Genomic DNA, 14,755 nt, shown 5'->3' on the forward strand with positions numbered 1-14,755 from the left:
ATATGCTAAAAAATTTCGTCCCAACTTAATTATACCCTACAATCATCAATTCCTAACTTCCCCAAAAGCAATCAAAATAATACATCATAATCATTCAAAACAGTCTGATAACTCTTAATCTGATATCTACGTTGAATATAGTCAATCCATTTTTTCCATTCCTTTAAGTATCTTTCTTGTATTGTCTTTCAAAAGGCTGATATCTTCGCCATCTCAGCCAAATTGGCAACTTTCAATATCCATTCTTCTATTGTTGGTACTTTTTTCTTCCAATATTGTCCTATTAGTAATCTTGCTGCAGTTATTAGATTTAAAATCAATTTAGTCTCAATTACTGTACAATCCGTAATAATTCCCAACAAGAAAAATTGCGGCAGGAACTTTATCTTCTTTTTCAGAACATTTTGTAAAATCCACCAAATTTTTATCCAAAAGGCCTTTATGTCCTTACAAGTCCACCAAATGTGAAAATATGTAGTGTCATCACAATTACATCTCCAACATTTTGCTTGCATTTCTGGATACATACACGATAATTTTTTAGGATCTAGATGCCATCTATAAAACATTTTATAAAAATTTTCCCTCAGATTCTGTGCCTGCGTGAATTTAACATTTCTAACCCAAATTTTTTCCCACGTTTCCAATAATATTGGCTACTTATTTTTCTTTTTCTCTTTTCTCTTCATTCCAAGCAATTGTTTGATGGAAAAAAATACGTTATTCCATTTTTTTCCAGAAGTTTTTTTTTTTATTCAAAAGTTTTACAAAATTTTTCCCCTTTCCCCTGCTCCCCTCCTTCGCAACCCCTCCCCCGACTTCCCGGAACGAGCACAAGGTATAGTTAAAATAAAACAAACATATGCTAAAAAATTTCGTCCCAACTTAATTATACCCTACAATCATCAATTCCTAACTTCCCCCAAAAGCAATCAAAAATAATACATCATAATCATTCAAAAACAGTCTGATAACTCTTAGTCTGATATCTACGTTGAATATAGTCAATCCATTTTTTCCATTCCTTTAAGTATCTTTCTTGCGTATTGTCTTTCAAAAAGGCTGATATCTTCGCCATCTCAGCCAAATTGGCAACTTTCAATATCCATTCTTCTATTGTTGGTACTTCTTTTTTCTTCCAATATTGTCCTATTAGTAATCTTGCTGCAGTTATTAGATTTAAAATCAATTTAGTCTCAATTACTGTACAATCCGTAATAATTCCCAACAAGAAAAATTGCGGCAGGAACTTTATCTTCTTTTTCAGAACATTTTGTAAAATCCACCAAATTTTTATCCAAAAGGCCTTTATGTCCTTACAAGTCCACCAAATGTGAAAATATGTAGCGTCATCACAATTACATCTCCAACATTTTGCTTGCATTTCTGGATACATACACGATAATTTTTTAGGATCTAGATGCCATCTATAAAACATTTTATAAAAATTTTCCCTCAGATTCTGTGCCTGCGTGAATTTAACATTTCTAACCCAAATTTTTTCCCACGTTTCCAATAATATTGGCTACTTATTTTTCTTTTTCTCTTTTCTCTTCATTCCAAGCAATTGTTTGATGGAAAAAAATACGTTATTCCATTTTTTTCCAGAAGTTTAATGTAATATGACAGTTTATTGTAATTATATCTTTAAAACGAGTGTTTAATTCATTCTCATAATATCAATATACCTTCCTTGATCAGCCAGGCCCCAGCTGATGCTTTCAGTATACTAACTTGTATTTGGGCAAAACGCAGTTACGTTCTGATCTTTTCTGATCAAACTTAAGAATTCTACATGACTTAAATGAACTAAACTGAAGTAGACTATTTTTTTTATAAATAAAAAATAGTTCATAGTTTATGAATTTAGAAATGCCTTATTAGTCTGTAATATAGTTAAGTATATGCAGAAGTTGTTATGATAAGTTATACCATGGAAAATAGAAAAGCATCCCTGGAGAAGGATATGTGGTTTCAGCCACATATACAAAAATAAATAAATAAATACATTCTGAATCAGTCATTGAATGAAAATGGTCACTTTCAATCTTAATGTACAACATGAAAAAAGACATAAATGAGATACTTACGTTTTACATAATTTAAGATGTTGCTTACATCTTGTATTGAACATAAAGCTATATTGCAGTAGCTATCATACTGAGCCATTACAATTTCTCCCTCCTACAGTGCAACTAGACCTAGGAAATGCCTTTCTTCATAGTTATGGCACATTTTACACCATGAAATACTATACTTTCCTACTTTCCTACTCAGAAATAAGTATAACAGATTTAAATATGTATTTAGACAAAGGTGTTACCATATATTTATTGGTCATACCTACTTTTCAGTATCCAGAGATGGGTGGCAAATAAATTTCCTAAATAAATAAATCTATATTTACAAATAGTGCCCACCATTTGTAATTTTGGATTACAGTAATTTGGAAAATATGTCTTAATAGGGAATAAGAAAGATCATTATCAGGATTATTCTCACATATTGAATTGAACAGTAACATATTTAAAAGATAAAGATTTGCAAATTTCCTGCTTATTCAGAGTCAAACCATACATTTGTTTAAATGTTTAGAAGCAGTAAGGGGACTTATTAGGTAGATTTACCAATGTTTTGGAAACTTTACTCAAGCAGAGATAATTAACAGACTGCCAACATACAAAATTCAGTATTTAACATACTTGGAGACAGGAGCAGCATTCAGACTGATCTGGATAGGTTAAAATGTAGGTCAAAAATGATAGAACAAACATTAAAGCAGTAATCAGTAATTAATATATATATTCAATATATAAAAAAGATTATGGAATTGTAGTTGTTACTGTTCACAATACTGTATGAATATGAATAAGATTTCAAGAATCATTTTCAGTGCTAGCTAAAATTTGAAAAGGAGCCTAGTAGCAACTTTTCCGACGAACAAATTTTGTGAAATGGTATAAACTTTCATGAGCTGCAGCTCACTTCATCTGATGCATAGAGTGCTTAGAATGAGGAAGGGTTTAAATTAGGGTGAGGTGAAACGGGGAAGGTGAGGGAGATTCAGGTTATATGTGAGACAAATTACCAGTACCTTATTAATTAACAACTGTAGTGCATTAAAATACATTGTGTTTGTTGAGACCTTCTGAGTTTGCCTGAAACTTTTTGATGTATATTTAGGCATGAAAGTGAAACAAGTCACAGAAAGACAACACAGAACACTCTCCTGGAAATACAAAAGAAGAGGAACTGAGGGAGCTTAATTGAAGGAGTTTGGTACATTTAGTCTTTAGAAAAGAAATATTGAGGAGGAATACAGTAGCATTCTTCAAAAATAGAGAGGAAGGCTGCAAACTTTTTCTACTGTTGGAAGAAATATCCATCTGGGTTCAGTTCCAAGTGGGGACAAAGACACTGGAAACATGGAGGCTGCTTGGAAAGATGGTTTAATGGTGGTCAGGATCACATGGCTTGAGTTCCTGAACAGAAAAGGGCTGAGATCCTGTGTGCTCCCTGGCTTTATGCTTTTTCTGAGCTTTGACCTTTCTGGGGCACAGGAAGAGTATCCTGATTGGTTGTCAGACTCCCAGGGGGTGGGAGTCTTAGCTAGCCTTGCTGGCTGTCTCTCAAGCTTGCTTGAGCCATGCCATGTGGTGAGTTTCAGTTGTATTGTGTTGCAAATCATGGGGGGATTGAGTGAGCTTGGTTGAAGCCTTAATTGCCCATTGACAAAGGTGGGGAGAATGAGTGAGCTTAGCTGAGGCTTTTAATGGCCCATTGACAAAGGTGGGGGGGGAGTCAGGAAGTTGCAGGGAGCTCCTTTGTCTTTAAAATATGTTTCTCCATTTCTCATCCAGGAAGGTATAATATTCTGCTTTTTAAAATATTTCCTAGAATATTTCATTCTTCTAGGAGGGGGGTGGGTGCTAAATTCCTACAATCCCTACTTTTTTTTTTTTTCAAAACGTGAGTTTTGAAACATGCTCTTGGCAAAAATTAAAATTGATCAAATCAGTGGGTGCTTTTAATTTTCCTGATGCAAAGGAAGCCATTGATAGAGACAACAGAAAAAAAGATTCCTTCAGTGGCTCCCAAAAGCTTTCAACCATGAAGGTCTAGCAGCCAGGGGAAAAGTTCTGGTAAGAATTTTACAGTATCCAATTTTCTATGCCAATTAATTTCAGCTGTTAGATATCACTTTCTGAGAGCTTCCAGTCAGGTCAAGCAAGCACACATCCCAAAATTTTCACAGCCATGGTTTTCCTTTAAATTACAGGCTGCTCATTTCCAAGGGTTGGTTACTGAACCTGCCCTAGCTCTTACTTAAGTCTATCCAAGATTTTTTTTTCCAGTCCAAATTGAGGTTAATCAGTGTGCAATCCAGGCTTTTTCCTTTCTTCTTTTTAAAAAAAAAATTACACACAATGAGCCCTGGGACTTCTACTCATGAGACCACCAGTGCAACATATCTTGCTTTACTGGGCAACTGGGCAGCATCATTTGTGAGTCATAGTCAGGGCTTGGGTTTTGGATATCACTTTTTCTGCTATCTCTTCAAGTGAGGAATTGCCTGAGGGGGATGCCCTCCCCTATGGAATTAGCAGGGAGATCTGACTCCTTGGGCTTTTAGTGCCACAGAGCAAAAATCAACCTAAAAGTCTTGTGTGGAGGTAAGTGAAGGGAATAGACTAATTCTGAATGGTGTGTCTCTCTGTGTGCCTGTGTATGCAGCTACTTTTACAATACAGGCAATACAAACATTTTGGACATATTTCCCTCCCACCAGACAAAAATCTAACGTGTTCAGAACTTGCTGTGGTAGCCACTCAAATACAATCCTTACATGAGTACTTTAGACTGATTACAATGTAAATGAGACAAGACAGAAAACATTACAATGAATTTTCACCCTCCCCCATAGTCTTTCCAGCTGTCTTCTGGGAATTGAAAAGAGTCTTTTAGTCTTTACTTGTACATCTCAGGGTCCTTTCTTTCATATCTTTTGGGTGGCATGCTTGTTGGTCAGTCAGGTTTGGAAAGGTCTGCTCCAATCTGGTTGCTGTGATGACTTTCAATGGGGGCTGGATTCAAACTCAATTCCTGGCTCCAACAAATGGAAGGTCTCCTCTGGAGGCAGCATCTGGAACCATGTGCTCTGCTTCCACAGTTGCAGAGTCATCTTTTCAGGGCTGAAAGACATTAGAACAGGATCTCCTCCCCACTTTTGTGGGTAATCTTCTCAGGAAAGGCATTGTAACAGGATTAAAAAGTTGGGGGGGGTAGATATCTTGCAGGCAGAGTTTGAAAAGAAACAACACATCAATATTGCAGTTACTAAAAGGTAATGCAGTTTCAACAAAATGGAGACACAACTGATGAGAAAGAAAAAACTTCACATACTTCAGGAAGAGGATGAACAGGTAAAATCATTTAAATACACAGTAAATGCAAGACTGAATTTTTTTTTTCTCTTGTAAGTGAACTTAAAACATTTCCTCATAAACTTCTCTTGTAAGTGAACTTAAAATGTTTCCTTATAAACTTGAGTTGTTACTTTAAGATAGAGAGGAGAAAAAAAAACAGAAATAGGATGAAAAGTCCTTTTTACTATTTTGTTGGCCGGACAAAGACAGGAAAAAGGCTCTTTCCTTTTTTTTTCTCTCTCTCTTCCCCATTTTCATTGTTTCAACCTTTTGTTTTTCTTTTTCCCTAACAATTTAAAATTCTTGTCTCTAGAGATCAGATACATTTTACAGTTACAATTACCTCAAGGGCCCACAAAGACAGACATACACACATAAAAAACAAGGAGGACAAAGAGAAAAACAAAACTCTGAGATTTACACACACACTGATCATTCCCGCCATAAATCTCAGTTAAATTAGGGAAGGCACAAATCTTAACAGACAGACCACGTGGTTCCATAGAAGACAGAGAAAGAGACAAACAAACAAACAAACAAAAACCCAAACATTCCTATTTATATATTTCCCTTTTCTTTTAAGTACCTTTATTTAGCCAAATTTGTTTCCTATTCTCATCTTTATTACACAATTTCCTCAATTTCTTTTCCGCATACCAGGTAAAACTGGCAGCCTCCGGGCACTCCAGGCCCCAGCAGGTTTTCCAGGGATTTCCCTCCACCCTCGAGCTACTGCTTCCCATGTTTCCTCTCTGATGTGAGGTTTTATTTTCACTTTGGCTTAGCCGGTGGATCCTCCTACAGTTTTCAGAAAAAAGTTCTGGGAAGGACTTGACTCCTTCTGTCAAGTATGGGCACCTTCCTGTTAAGGGAGCTTCAGTTTGGATCAAAAGGTGATCCCAGAGGACCTACTGCCCTGCCAGTAGGTACGAGCACCTCTTCAACACTGCTTCCTGCTTCCTTTTAGCATACCAGGCAGTACTGGCAGCCTCCGGGCATCCAGGGCCCCAAGCAGATCTCCTGCTTCCTTTTTTTTCTCCTTTTTCTCTTTTTTTACTCTCTTAATTGCTTCATTCACACTTACTTTCCTCTCGCTCGGCTTCCGTTCCTAATAAACACAAAGTTCCACGTTTGGCTTCCCCCCCTTGCTTTCTCTATCCTACCGGTCACGGCTCGGTGGAGCTAGCAGTAGGCAGAGGTGCGGCTAGAGGTTGCTCAAAGAGGTGGAATCAGACTGTTTCCTCAGGTGGAATCCCACACACACACTTCTTCCTTCCCTAACAGAAGGTCCTGTGCTCTGGCAAAACCCCCATGCTCTCCAGACTTTTGGTCTTTCTGCGGTTAGGAAATGCACAGAGGATGCAAGATCCAGCTGTGATTGGGAGAAGGGCTCTCTCATTCACACACATGCAGGCATACACATATTTCCCATGCTTTTCCATGCTTAAAATTAAAATTTAGAGGTACTCACCTTCTTTCCAAGCAGTCTTTGAGCTCAACACTCAAAACCCCTTTAAAACCTAGTTCCAAATGGCCAAGGTCCAGGAAAACTTACCCACAGACTCAATGGGTCTGCTGCTAGCAAGGGAGGCTTACCTGGGCCAGGTCCATTGGTTAGGTTAGCTTGGAGTCCCATCTGTGGGTGCCAATTGTTGGAAGAAATATCCATCTGGGTTCAGTTCCAAGTGGGGACAAAGACACTGGAAACATGGAGGCTGCTTGGAAAGATGGTTTAATGGTGGTCAGGATCACATGGCTTGAGTTCCTGAACAGAAAGGGCTGAGATCCTGTGTGCTCCCTGGCTTTATGCTTTTTCTGAGCTTTGACCTTTCTGGGGCACAGGAAGAGTATCCTGATTGGTTGTCAGACTCCCAGGGGGTGGGAGTCTTAGCTAGCCTTGCTGGCTGTCTCTCAAGCTTGCTTGAGCCTTGCCATGTGGTGAGTTTCAGTTGTATTGTGTTGCAAATCATGGGGGGATTGAGTGAGCTTGGTTGAAGCCTTAATTGCCCATTGACAAAGGTGGGGAGAATGAGTGAGCTTAGCTGAGGCTTTTAATGGCCCATTGACAAAGGTGGGGGGGGGAGTCAGGAAGTTGCAGGGAGCTCCTTTGTCTTTAAAATATGTTTCTCCATTTCTCATCCAGGAAGGTATAATATTCTGCTTTTTAAAATATTTCCTAGAATATTTCATTCTTCTAGGAGGGGGGTGGGTGCTAAATTCCTACACTACCATCCCAGAATATGGAATAATGATCTTTGGCTACAGAAGGATAGACTTAAATTCAGTAATGTAACAAAATTACTCTATGCAGTGGATAGCTCCTGTTGGCTTGATTGTTGAAAAATAGTGAAAAAATAATCTGTTGGTGGTATTTTCATTTGGATTTCTGCATTATTCAAGGGATTGGATTCAATAATCTAGATGGCAACTTTCATCTATTTAATTCTATTTAATTAAATAGAATAGAATAGAACCCAATCCTCTTCCATTGGGTTCATATGAAAATTTTTAGTGAAAAATTGGATTCATGTCCCCTAGTACACATACAAAATCAAACCCCTACCAGCTTCCTTCCTTCCTTCCTTCCTTCCTTCCTTCCTTCCTTCCTTCCTTCCTTCCTTCCTTCCTTCCTTCCTTCCTTCCTTCCTTCCTTCTTTCTTTCTTTCTTTCTTTCTTTCTTTCTTTTTCTTTCTTTCTTTCTCTCTCCCTCTCTCTCCCTCCCTCCCTCTCCCTTCCTTCCTTCCTTCCTTTTCCTTTTCCTTTTCCTTTTCCTTTTTTATCTATCTATCTATCTATCTATCTATCTATCTATCTATCTATCTATCTATCTATCTATCTATCTATCTAGTACCTACCTACCTACCTATCATCTATATCCATCCAGTCTAAAAGAGTTTTTCTGAAAATTGTTGATTTACTTGTGTCCCTTTTTGGTACCATTGTTCTTGACAAGTTTTAATATCATAAATATCAGTTACTCATACTGTCATCTAATTGGTGACAACTTCCATAATGTTCTATGTGATGCAATATAATTTCTGAAAATCTTAAACAGATTTGTGTAAAAAACTGAGGAGGCCTACACTCAGTTGGATTAAATGGAAGGGTACACAAATACAATAAATCTGGTGACTGTGAAAACAAATTAGAAACAGAGGATTGGACCAGGGATAAAAAACAACCTGATCTAAAGCACATTAGAAAAGTTGTATTCTTAATATCGGGATAAAAAGAGAACTTTTAAGTAGATCCTGTCTTTCTCATCTTTTTACAACTTTCATCTTCTAAAGCCTTCCTCTCCTGAATGAACAGTGGAAAACTTATCCAAGAGGGAGCAAAGCAGAAAGACATGTGCTCATGTTATGTGTTTGAAAAGGTGAATGAACACAATTTGCCAGCAACTGAACTCTTTTGATGACTTTGAATAAATATTTAAAATCTAGGTCTTCAAATCTTGATATTGGAAGGTATTATGCTCTAATTAAAACAGTCTTGCAATTTCAAAAATTGTGATTTGATACATAAACCTATATGAACGTCATCTCTCTAAGGAAAGTAAACAGCAAAATTTAGAACACAAACTTAATGTAGGAGAACAAGGCATTTCCTTTAATATGTATAACACCAAGTGATGTATTATTTAAGGCACAAACTTCTAGGGACACTGAAGAGCAACATCTCTTTCTTATATCCAAGTAAAGGGCAGTAGGGAACTGCCAGTAACAAAAAGCTTCCCTCCCACTCTCTGAATACAGAGACATTCATTTGGAGAGAAGCAGGACCAGCATTTTGAAAGCAGGCTTCTTCATCCAACAATAACACACAATGAGTTATTGACTTGTTTTATATATGGATCTCTTTTCAGCAACTAACTTTGACTCCCCACAGTCTGGATAAATGATTGATTTTGTTGTTATAAAGAGACAGAGCTTTTCCACCAAACTTGATAATGCAAACGTCTTTTACTCCATTTGTTCCTACATTGAATAGATCCTTATTAAAATGCACTTTCCAGAAAATACCTGCAGCTAGCCTTTTATCACCATGTTTTGTATATAAAATAAGCAATTTGTCCCACTCTTGCTTTGCAACAGGCTACTGGGAAATCCAATCAATACCTGATTATCACAGTATTTAAATTGAAAGGTACCGATCTCCTTGTAAAACATTGTTCAGGATTATTTAAATTACATAGAAGTTATATGCTACGTGATTGTCTGTATGGATGTTTTAAATTAATTAGCATATTAGGAAGAATCGAATCCAATTTTAAGTTCAGTGGCATTCAGTGGGAAATACATAAATTAGAATTGGAATGTGGAATTAGCTACATTGTAGTGAGGGTAAGGTTGTGTGTTTCTTTTGTATCATACTGTTATCCAAAGTTTTTGGAGTTGTATTTGTGGAATATCTAGCAATCCATTCATATCTTACAATTTGAGTTTTGGTATCAAAGTATTCAGCTTAAAATGCAAGAAGTTATGAATTGTAGTTTTAATAGTTATAAATATAGCATCATGTATACATGGTAAAGAGCTCATTTAGTATAGTGATAAGGTGCTGACTTAAGTTATGCTCTAGTCCTGTCTAGTTCTTAGATAGGAAAACCAGCTGGGTGACCTTGGGCCAGTCAGTCTGTTTCAGTCTAACCCACCCTCACAGGACTATTGTGGTAAAAATAGGAGGAGGATGGAATATTAGATATGTTCATTGTCTTTTTATTTATTTATTTATTTGCATTTATATCCCACCCTTCTCCGAAGACTCAGGGCGGCTTACACTATGTTAAGCAATAGTCTTCATCCATTTGTCAACTTATTGCCCCCAACAATCTGGGTCCTCATTTAGATATGTTCATTGTCTTGAGCCATTTATAAAAAATAATATAGAAATTTAAAAATTCTTTTAAAAATAGTTGAGTTTCTAGTAGTATAAACAGTTGTTCTTCAGTCACTAAGTCATGCCCAACTCTTCACAACTCCATGGACTATAGCAGGCCAGGCTCCCCGTCTTCTGCTGTCTCCCTGAAATTGATAAAAAAATTCCAGCTTTAGTAACACTGACTAAAATTCTAAACATAAGATTGTTTAAATTGTATTGATTAAAAAAATAAATATATTTTCTCTATTCAGAATTTACACTTTTGTAAACATTTGAATTAAAGCAGAAACAGTTTTAAAGATCTATCAATCTACATTATGAATGATAACTCTCAGCTGATCATTGTTAGGCATTTTTGCAAAACTAAAAGTGATACTAGAAGATAATTGTATAAACCGCCCTGAGTCCTTCGGGAGAAGGGCGGTATAAAAATCTAATAAAATAAAATAAATAAAATAAAATAAAAATAAACTATGGCTTTGAAGTAATCAACCTGTAATTGTATATATGTTACTGTTGAAAATATTTCCAATTCTAAAATTCCTCATTTTTAACTCATTATCTTAATCTGCCTCAATCCATATGTATGGTGCAGAACAGGTTATTGAAAGGATACAGTTTATATTGTTCTAGTTGATAGTAATCATATGCTTAGCTCGCTTACATTTCATATTCTCATATATATCTTAATGCAAATAATTGTCCACATAAACTATATATTTCCAACCTATCTACTCTCCTTCCTTCCTTCCTTCCTTCCTTCCTTCCTTCCTTCCTTCCTTCCTTCCTTCCTTCCCTCCCTCCCTCCCTCCCTCCCTCCCTCCCTCCTCTGAGTTTATTTGTATGTTACTTTTATTTTTATTTATTTTGCACTTTTAGGGATCTTATGAAACAGAAGCATATGAGGCATATTTATTCAATTGGACTGATTATATGTTGTCTGTGTATAATACTATGTTTCTTGTATTTCTTGCGGTAATATTAGATATTATATTCCTGTATTTCTTGTGGTAATATTAGATATAATATTGCATGAAATGATAGATAATGGTTTCATATAGTTCTAATGAGTGATTAATTACGTATATCTTTTAGCAAAGAATAGTAAAACTAAATGCATAGAAGATGGGAGGATGGAGTCTTTAAAAACGAAGAAAAGAGACTTGTCTTCTTTAGATTTCAATATATGGAAGTCAGTGGTGGAATTCAATTTTTTTTACTACCAGTTCTGTGGGTGTGGCTTGGTGGGCATGGCAGGGGACGGATACTGCAAAATCCCCATTCCCTCCCCACTCCTGGGGGAAGGATATTGCAAAATCTCCACTCCCACCCAACTCTGGGGCCAGCCAGAGGTGGTATTTGCTGGTTCTCCAAACTACTCAAAATTTCTGCTACCAGTTCTCCAGAACCTGCTGAATAGCATCCCTGCTGGAAGTGCTACTATTAACACTATAATGGTTTTCCAATTTGAAAATATTAGTAAGTGCCTATGTTACACTAGATATCCAGGCATCTACATATGGTTTTTCAAAGGGATGCATACAAAGATTAAACTCTTGTAGGCCTAGTCAGTCTGTACATTTTGTGAAGCATATCAATCATATATAAGAATATATCTGAGAGTTCACTTATTACATTTTCATACAGCATCAAACAACAAAATTCGAAGTCAGGGTTTTCTTTTACTTTATGTAAGAAAATAGAGAAATGTGGAATGTGGTTCAATAAAGTTGATGGAAAATTCTTTGTCATATTTTAGCTGGATTTTGCCACTGATGGCCAGAAAGAGAAGATAACAGACAAGAGCATTTTATCAATGAAGAAGCAAGAAATACTCTTAGAACAACGCAAGGTAAGTAAAAATTATTTTAAAATGATATATTTTTTTAGATTTAACATGCTATTCTTTTGCTAAGTGTTTTCCTTGAGTTACATATATTCAGTGGTGGGCTGCTGCATGGCTCTGTGGGTTCGGGTGAACCCTTAGCTGTGATCGCTGTCTGGGCCTGGCCACCCACCCTTGTGCTATGTTTTTCATATATAATTAACTTTCTGGCTCGCTCCCCCTACCCACGCTGCCCAGCTGAGTTTCGCGCCACCCCTGCTGTACTCACTGGAGCTGCTTGAGTTGCTTAGTGGCATGTTTGAAACTCCATTTCAGTCCCAAAGGGGCGCATGTGCGCTCACAACCAGCAAACCCGTTGTGAATGTAAGTGCAGCCCATCTCTGCATATATTCTCTTCTATTGAAATGTGTTTTCAGAGTGGTACAGGGAACTTCACTCTAGCCCTTCCTCTGCAACTCCTGACTTCCTGTCCGACATAAAAGGAGAGATAGAAAAGACACCACCAGACTTGTAAATAAAATACAGTTCTAGTCTTCCTGAATTCTAGTTCCTGACCTGATCTACCTTGAAAGTCTGACAGGTAGGCATTAAAAAAACAATATCAAAAACATAGGAGACTATCTCTAAGTGATCAATAATCACTAAGATTATTGCAATATTATTTACACATATTACCAAGAGCAGTACCTGAATATGCTAAAAAATGAACCTGGACTTTTTGAATGCAAAGCATAAAAGTGTAAAACCTGTTTGCCTGTCTTTCCATCCATGCATCCATCCATGCATATATCCATCCATCCATCCATCCATCCATCCATCCATCCATCCATCCATCCATCCATCCATCTATCCATCCATCCATTGTGTCAGTCACTTCTTGTAAGACTTAATTTGCAGTCATTTACTCATCTTCATTGTCTTTCTCTGCAGCTCTTCCAGTTTCTTTGAAACTTTTTAAAATTGTAACCCCCTCCCCCCCTCCAAACAAACAAACAAACAAAACAAAACAAAAAAACAAAAACAAAAACCAGACAGAATTTGAGATGGGATCTGACCAGTGCTGCTTCTGATTTGGAAATTATGTCTTTATTGAGACAGGCAATATTTGCATTTGCCATTTTAGTAGTCGTGTCATGTTATTGACTCCTGTTTCACTAATTAGGGTACTTCCATGAAGCCATGATCACAAACACTATTGCAGCAGTTTATGGTTATTAACTGAAGTCACATGAGAATCATCAGCGGTGACTGCTGCATTTTCAAACCGACAAATAACAATCTGCAAAAATTGGAAGCACCTCCTCTTCTCTCCAGTTGCCCTATTAATTTATAGTGATTGGGGGAAAGGAAACAGGACTGTCTGTAAAAGGCTTCAAAACCAACTGCAAAGATTGACACTCCGGATTCAGTGCAGCCAAAGTAGGAAATCATGGAAAAAAGCATTTCCACAAAAAGGGAAATTGCCCACCTCCATATTCAACTGTGGAACAAGCTTTGCTGTTTGAGGTTTTGGACAGCCATGTCAGAAGGAAATCAGCTCAGCTGCCTATGGATGTTGTCAGTATAAGAACAAAATAGCTGTAGTCAAAGTATAGGAATGGCACTGAAAAATTGTCGATACAGGTAGTCCTTGACTTACAATCATTCATTTAACAACCATTCAAAGTTACAACAACTTTGAAAAAAATGACTAATACATATGGCTAATCCTTGTCTGTACAACATCCCCACAGTCACTTAATCAAAATTCAGGTGTTTGGCAATCAGTGTGTATTTACGATGGTTGTAGAACCTTGGGATCATATGATCACTATTTGCAACTTTCCTATTTGTAGGCTTCCAACAAGCAAAGTCAATGAAGTAAGCCAGATTTGCTTAATGACCGCATGATTCACTTAACAACTGCAGTGATTCGCTTAACAACTGTGGCAGAAAAAGTTGTTAAATCATGCATAGTTTAAGTAACTGTCTTGCTTAGCAAGGGAAATTCTGGTTCCAATTGTATATTGATGATTACTTGTACCTATGAGGATTTTAAATGTAAGGAAAAGGCTGCTTTGAAAAACCAATTCTGCTCAGTGGCTTGTTTCATACATCTGAATATTTTTAAAGGTTATAAAAATTGTCCCTAACAATTCACACTGAATAAACTCATCAAAACTGTATAGCAAATTACAGTATTTTAAATAACTACATTTAATAGTTTTGGTTCCTTGCTTTTTGCTTTCATTTACTACTGCAATACTAAAGGAAATGTTAACAAAATTCTTATTTCCATAGAAAAGCTGCAGTTTACAGTGTCAAGACATAGTGTGCTAATCATAAGATTCTTCAGGAAATATTGTAATGCAAAACTATTAAATCAAGGTTTTCTTTGCAAAGCTTCATGCTGTGAACTTGACAGCATATTCTACAAATGAAATAATGCAAAATTGCTATAAAGCAAAGTGGAACATTATCTTCATGCAGATTTACAGAGTAGCCTAGCTTATTCTCTCAGTGAGAAGATTAGGAAATGTTACTAATGCTATGGTGCTATTAATAACTACCTTTTTCCTGCTATTTTGATCTTCGACAATGTACTAATCATTTTTTTTGTAGA

General features: G+C 36.6%; 1 protein-coding gene across 1 annotated transcript in view; it reads left to right on the forward strand.

Moving 5' to 3' along the window:
• Positions 1-14,755, forward strand: part of DCDC1 (doublecortin domain containing 1) — a 321,197-nt gene that overhangs the window by 102,544 nt on the left and 203,898 nt on the right. Inside the window, exon 8 of the mRNA XM_058160852.1 lies at positions 12,067-12,159. Within this exon, the coding sequence (XP_058016835.1) occupies positions 12,067-12,159 (93 nt within the window). The remainder of the gene's footprint in view (positions 1-12,066; positions 12,160-14,755) is intronic.

This window comes from Ahaetulla prasina, chromosome 1 (assembly GCF_028640845.1).
Source record: "Ahaetulla prasina isolate Xishuangbanna chromosome 1, ASM2864084v1, whole genome shotgun sequence".
In the NCBI taxonomy this organism is placed as follows: domain Eukaryota; kingdom Metazoa; phylum Chordata; class Lepidosauria; order Squamata; family Colubridae; genus Ahaetulla; species Ahaetulla prasina.